Below are 6,594 nucleotides of genomic sequence, written 5' to 3' on the forward strand. Positions count from 1 at the left end.
TGCACTACCTTAAAAAATCAAGAGTTATTTCGGGCTTAGATTTCAGAAGCTCTACCTTCTCTGAACAACAACACAGAGGAGGAAGACCTTGATTCTTCATGGAAGATGCTTAGCACAATTCTTCGTTCTACTGCTGAAGCAATAGTCGGTTTCACCAAATGCACCCATGTAGATTGGTTCGATGAAAATGCATACGATATTCATCAGCTTTTGCAACAAAAATGTAATGCACATGATGTATTCCTTAACAATCGAAATTCTCCCATAGCCCAGAGGTGGAAACATCTAAGAGCTGAAGCACAAAGAAAGATTCGCGGTTTAGAAATTGACTGGTGGATCAATAAAGCCAATATAATCCGAGGCTTTACCGGTTCTGACAACATGCAAAGTTTTTATAATGCCGTCAAGAGCATTCATGGTCCTAAAAGAAATGCCCTGTCATAAAGAGCGAGAGGATATTTTGAACCGATGGGTCGAACACTTTCAAGCTCTGCTTAGCCATTGTAACATCACAGACGATACGGTTATCGATGCTCTTCCTAATCTTCCACCTACCCAGGCTCTAGATAGACTTCTCGAGTTTCGTGAGGTTGTCTCTGCCATTACGAGCATCAAAGAAGGAAAAAGCTGTGGCCTAGATTGTATACCGGAGGAACTATTAAAACATAGAGGCTATCTACTAAAGATGCAATTGCACAAAACAATCTGTGATCTATCGAATGGTGAACATCTGCCTAAATCATGGATAGACTCCATAACTATTTCAATATATAAGAACAAGGGCGAAAGAAAAGACTGCAATAAGAGTCGTGGATTATTTCTCCTCTCAGCTGCTGGCAAAATGCTAGCCAGACTTATGATGTCACGCTTAATAACACGCCTCTCTGAACCTGTACTGCCAGAGGCCCAATGCAGGTTCAGGTAGGAGAAAAGAACTATGGACATGATTTTCACTTAGGCAGATTCAAGGGAAATGTGACGAACAAAACTCCGCCTTATGTATGGTGTTTACTGACTTAACCAAGGCTTTCGACACTGTAGCTCGGAAACTTCTGTAGTGGGTTATCTCAAAATTTGGAGTCCTCAGCAAGTTTCTCAGCATGCTTAAGACCTTTCATACCAACATGAAAGCAAAGGTGTGCATCGGGGGATCTAATTCAATCCTATTTCCGGTTGAGATGGGTGTGAAGATGTCCAAGCTCCCTTGTTTTTCAACCTTTTTGTCTCAACAGTAATGTCCCTGATGCAAAATACACTGAGAGCCGAGGACGGAATGCAATTGGAATATTGTCTTGACGGCAGTTTTTTTTAACATCAGGTGATTACAAGCCCACACAACAATGACGCAATTGGTTGACCTGCACTATGCAGATGCTGCTGCCATAATGTCACACACCCAAATAACATATTTTCCTTATATCAAGGTCTCGGTCTTCAAATCAACACTAGGAAAACAGAAACATGTCAATACCAACCAGGATTTGCCCACCTTTACAATAGACAGCACACATCTTCAAACAGTCTCACTATTCAGGTATCTGGGTAGCACTGCAACCCCGTCCACCAACATAGATAAGGAGGTACTGAACAGAATTAAAAAGGCTGCAAATTTGTTTGGCAAACTACGCTCAAAAATCTTCAAGTACAAACACCTCAGACTGTCAGCCAAATCACAAGTATACACAGCAGTGTGTATATCGACCCTTCTTTATAGAGCTGAGACCTGGGTCATATATAGAAGACGCCTGAAACAATGAGAAAAGTTCCATATCAACACCCTTTAGAAAATCCTTGGTCTCACTTGGAAAAACCATGACCCCATGTGTAGATGTTATATCGAACAGGCTGCACAAGCATAGGAGCATTGGTTACTATGCACCAACTACGGTGGCTGGGGCATGTGATTCGTATGCCAAAAGATCGGCTTCCTGGGCATTCCCGTATGGACAGATTCACGGACACCGAAGACCTGCTGACCTCAAGAGAAGATATAAAGATCAACCCAAGACATCTCTTAAGAGGTGCAATATCCCTCCAGCGAACATGGAAACTCTAGCCATTGACCGTGCGACCTGTAGGTAATCTCCAAAGGAGTAGAAACCTTAGAGCAAGAACAAACTGCTCAACATAACAAAAAACGGCAGCAACGGCATGCTCGGAATGAACTTCCAGTAGATTTATTCCTCAGCTGAACAGTCCAACTTACAATAAAATCTGCGTGTCAAGAATAGGACTTGTGAGTCATATTAATGCTCACAGGTGGAGAGGAGAAATACCCTAAAGTCGACAAATTTTTACTCACCCATCAATCAACCTGAGGACATCAAATGTCGTTATCAGCTACGGAGGAAAAAATGAGCGAGGAGTTTAACAATTATTTTCTATCGGTGTTTACTAATGAGAGGTTAAAGTATCTGACTGCGATCCGATTTTCAGAGGGGATGAAGAAAGTAGTCTAATATCAGCATTAGCAAAGTAGAAGTAGTCAAGCAGATTGAAAGACTTAAAGCTAATAAATCAGTAGACACCGGTTTTGTACCAACTGCTTGGAGGCAAGCAAGCGTTATTCCTGTTTTTAAGAAGGGAGATAGATCGTCTATATGCAACTACAGGCCAATCAGTTTGACATAGTTTATGGGAAAAATGCTTGAATCAGTAATAGTAAATAGACTCAGAGAACACATCGAAATACATAAACGACTTAGACGACGGGATAAATAGTGATTTAGTAAGTTTGGGGACGACACTAAAATAGGACGCCTAATTAGGTCAGGAGACGACGCAGAGATTCTGCAGGATGATCTCAACAAATTGTTCACATGGTCGGTGAAATGGCAAATGAACTTCAATATCCCTAAGTGTAGCGTGTTAAACGTAGGGCTACACAACCCCGAAAGAGATACAGCTTAGATAACACGCTTTTAGAGAAAACTGAGAGCGAGAGAGAATTGGGAGTTCTAGTGAGTCCGGACCTTAAAACCAGGAAACAGTGCATTAGCGCCAGGAATAAAGCTAAAAGAGCATTAGGTTTCATTGCTAGGACGGTAACAAATAGAAGTGCAGAGGTATTTATTAAACTCTATCTAGCGATAGTTAGACCCATCCTTGACTATGCGGTACAGTTTTGGTCTCCGTCCTACAGAATGGACATCAATTCACTAGAATCAGTACAGAGAAGAATGACCAAAATGATACATGGACTCAGAAATTTGCCTTACGAAGAGAGGCTTACGCACCTTAACTTACACTCTCTGGAAAGACGCAGAGTGCGGGGTGATCTAATAGAGGTGTATAAGTGGACCAATGGCTTTAACAAGGATGAAGCAAACAAGGTCATCATATCAAAACAACAGGGCAGGTCTCGCAGTAATGGTTATAAAGTGGACAAATTTAGATTAAAAAAGGAAATAGGCAAGAATTGGTTTACTAATAAGGTGGTCGACGAATAGAATAAACTTTGTAACCATGTAATAAGCGCTGAAACTATCAGTTATTTTAAGAAATGGTTAGACAACTTTATGGATGGGGATGACAGGTGGTGATGGATACGGAGCTGCCTAGTGTAGGCTTTATGGTCTCTTGCAGTCTTCTCATGTTCTTATGTAATAAACAAGTGTGTGTGTGTGTGTGTGTGTGTGTGTGTGTGTGTGTGTGTGTGTGTGTGTGTGTGTGTGTGTGTGTGTGTGTGTGTGTGTGTGTGTCTGTGTGTGTGTGTGTGTGTGTGTGTGTGTGTGTGTGTGTGTGTGTGTGTGTGTGTGTGTGTGTGTGTGTGTGTGTGAGTGTGTGTGTGTGTGTGTGTGTGTGTTTGTGTGTGTGTGTGTGTGTGTGTGTGTGTGTGTGTGTGTGTGTGTGTGTGTGTGTGTGTGTGTGTGTGTGTGTGAGAGAGAGAGAGAGAGAGAGAGAGAGAGAGAGTGGGAGAGAGAGAGTGGGAGAGAGAGAGAGAGAGAGAGAGAGTGGGAGAGAGAGATAGATAGATAGATTGATAGAGAGAGAGAGAGAGAGAGAGAGAGTGTAAGAGGCCGGTAGTTGTACGAATGGAAATGAGCCTGCCTGCTCGCCTGCTGTTTTGATAACATTGAGGTGACGCTATGTCTATGTAAACACACCGACGGTGGTGACTGTTTTATAATCGATGATGTAATCAAAACTCTGTAAGCGCAGGTTAGCTTCGTTTGACTAATGCTGAGGTAAACAATTTTGCTAGTGGCATTGCAATGGCTTTCCGGGTTGGTGCAAGGTGGAGAAGGAGAAAAAAACTATTGGTGCATGAATTCAAAGTCACGCCCATAAGGAGTGACATTTACTTCAGAAGTCACCGGAGATTGGATTAGAAAAATTAGTGACGTCAGACGAAGGTAGCTTAGCGTAGGATACGGGATCTCGTCAGAGGATCAAGAGACGATCTAGGGAGACGATCTGGGGAGACGATCGAGAGACGATGTAGAGAGACGATCTGGGGAGACGATGTAGAGAGACGATCTGGGGAGACGATCTAGAGAGACGATCTAGAGAGACGATCTAGAGAGACGATGGAGAGAGACGAGAGAAAGAGATCCTGAGTGTAACAAGAAGGTGAAATTACAGTGAAAGAAGAAAGAAAATTCACCACCCTTTTATTAACCCAAAGGACGAGAGAACTAGGCACGGGGCCTAGAAAATAGTGAGACTACAGGAAATACAAGGCATTGGGCCTACTGCTTAAGAGGAACTTGAATAATTAGTGAAACTCACGTAACGAAGGCAAGGGACCTTGAGACGAGTGGTATTACAAGTCAAATATACGTGTAATGGTCAACGACCGACAGCGGTGGTGACAGTGGTGACAAGGGGTGGTGAAAGAGAGAGAGAGAGAGAGAGAGAGAGAGAGAGAGATTCACCATGGTCCTGGATCACGTGTTGGACTCGTGGTCGACAGCTATTTCCCTCCCGTAAGAGAGCTCAGAGCTCATATATGACCGATCTATGGGTAATACTGTGACCTCACACGTACACACATAAACCCAACTCCCCGCTGACGAGAATTGGAGTAATGACTCGCAGCGCAGCGATACTGAAATTATTTCAGGCCTGGACGGGATTTGAACCCGGACAGCCGTATTGGCAACCAGGAAATCTATCACTACGCCATCGAGTTGTGTGTGTGTGTGTGTGTGTGTGTGTGTGTGTGTGTGTGTGTGTGTGTGTGTGTGTGTGTGTGTGTGTGTGTGTGTGTGTGTGTGTGTGTGTGTGTGTGTGTGTGTGGGTGTGTGGGTGTGCGTGCGTGTGTGTATGTGTGTGTGTTTGTGTGCGTGTTTGCGTATATGTGTGTGATACACCATATTCATAAACCACGTGCTAGATTTGTGATCGACAGGTATTACCCTCCAGGATGAGAGCTCCATAGCTCATGTGTCCCGATGTATGTGTAATGCTTTGAGCTCACGCACACCCACCCAACTCCTTGGCCAAAGAAGCTGGAACCTGTCTCCCTATTTTGCGTTTCTTTCTACCCAAATTTATATTACTAAAAATCTGTGACCCGATCGGTTTTTCCAATCCATCAGAACCCGGCAGAATGCGGACACGCTGACCCCTGTCCGAGAGTAAAGGTCTATTCAATTTTTTTTTGGCAGGGCCCGACGTGATATCAAGGGCACGTGTACATTCAACCTGTGAAAGATGCCTGAAACTTCAGCAGTAATGAAACGAGGAAACCGCCATTTTTGGAAATGGGTTACAGAAACGAAAAAAATAACAAAACAGCACCTGTCGAAAAACAAAAAGCAAGTTGTGTTTTTAAAACGAGAACATGCCGCTAAATTTCCAACGTTATATCAAACTTGCAAGGATTTCTCCATCAAGGAATCAATAAAGTCATTTCATCGTTAATTTTTGTTGTCTTATAAATAAAAGCGGTTTCGTGTCTGTCTGTCTGTCTGTCAGACTTTTTTCTCGATTCGATCGATCGACTAATTTCGATTTCGACGACTCAGCCTTGAGCCGTGGACGATCATCGTTAGGCCATGGACGCTCATCGTTGAGTCATGGACGATCATCGTTGAGCCCTGAACGATCATCGTTTTGCAATGGACGATCATCGTTGAGCCGTGGACGATCATCGTTGAGTAAAGAGCGATCATCGTTAAGCCATGGTGTCGAAGTTCTCGAAGCTGCCGAAGTTCTCGAAGGTGCCGAAGTTCTCGAAGGTGCCGAAGTTCTCGAAGGTGTCGAGGTTCTCGAAGTTCTCGAAAGTGCCGAAATTGTCGAAGGTGCCGAAGTTCTCGAAGGTGCCGAAGTTCTCGAAGGTGCCAAAGTTCTCGAAGGCGCCGAAGTTCCCTAAGGCGCCGAAGTTCTCGAAAGCGCCGAAGTTCTCGAAGGCGCCGAAGTTCTCGAAGGCGCCGAAGTTCTCGAAGACGCCAAAGTTGTCGAAGGTGCCGAAGTTCTCGAAAGTGCCGAAGTTCTCGAAGGTGTTGAAGTTCTCGAAGGTGCCGAAGTTCTCGAAGGTGCCGAAGTTCTCGAAGGTGCCGAAGCTCTCGAAGGTGCCGAAGCTCTCGAAGGTGCCGAAGTTCTCGAAAGTGCCGAAGTTCTCGAAGGTCTGGAAGGTCTCGAAGTTCT

The 6,594-nt window shown here is 44.1% G+C and overlaps 1 protein-coding gene across 1 annotated transcript; it reads left to right on the plus strand.

Moving 5' to 3' along the window:
• The first annotated feature begins 397 nt into the window (after positions 1–397).
• Positions 398–1,235, plus strand: LOC143041237 (uncharacterized). The gene is made up of 2 exons (XM_076213076.1): positions 398–921; positions 1,088–1,235. The coding sequence occupies exons 1-2, from the start codon at positions 398–400 to the stop codon at positions 1,233–1,235; spliced, it is 672 nt and encodes a 223-aa protein (XP_076069191.1).
• The last annotated feature ends 5,359 nt before the right edge of the window (positions 1,236–6,594 follow it).

This window comes from Oratosquilla oratoria, chromosome 30, assembly GCF_046742065.1.
Source record: "Oratosquilla oratoria isolate Oo_2021 chromosome 30, ASM4674206v1, whole genome shotgun sequence".
Classification (NCBI taxonomy): Eukaryota; Metazoa; Arthropoda; class Malacostraca; order Stomatopoda; family Squillidae; genus Oratosquilla; species Oratosquilla oratoria.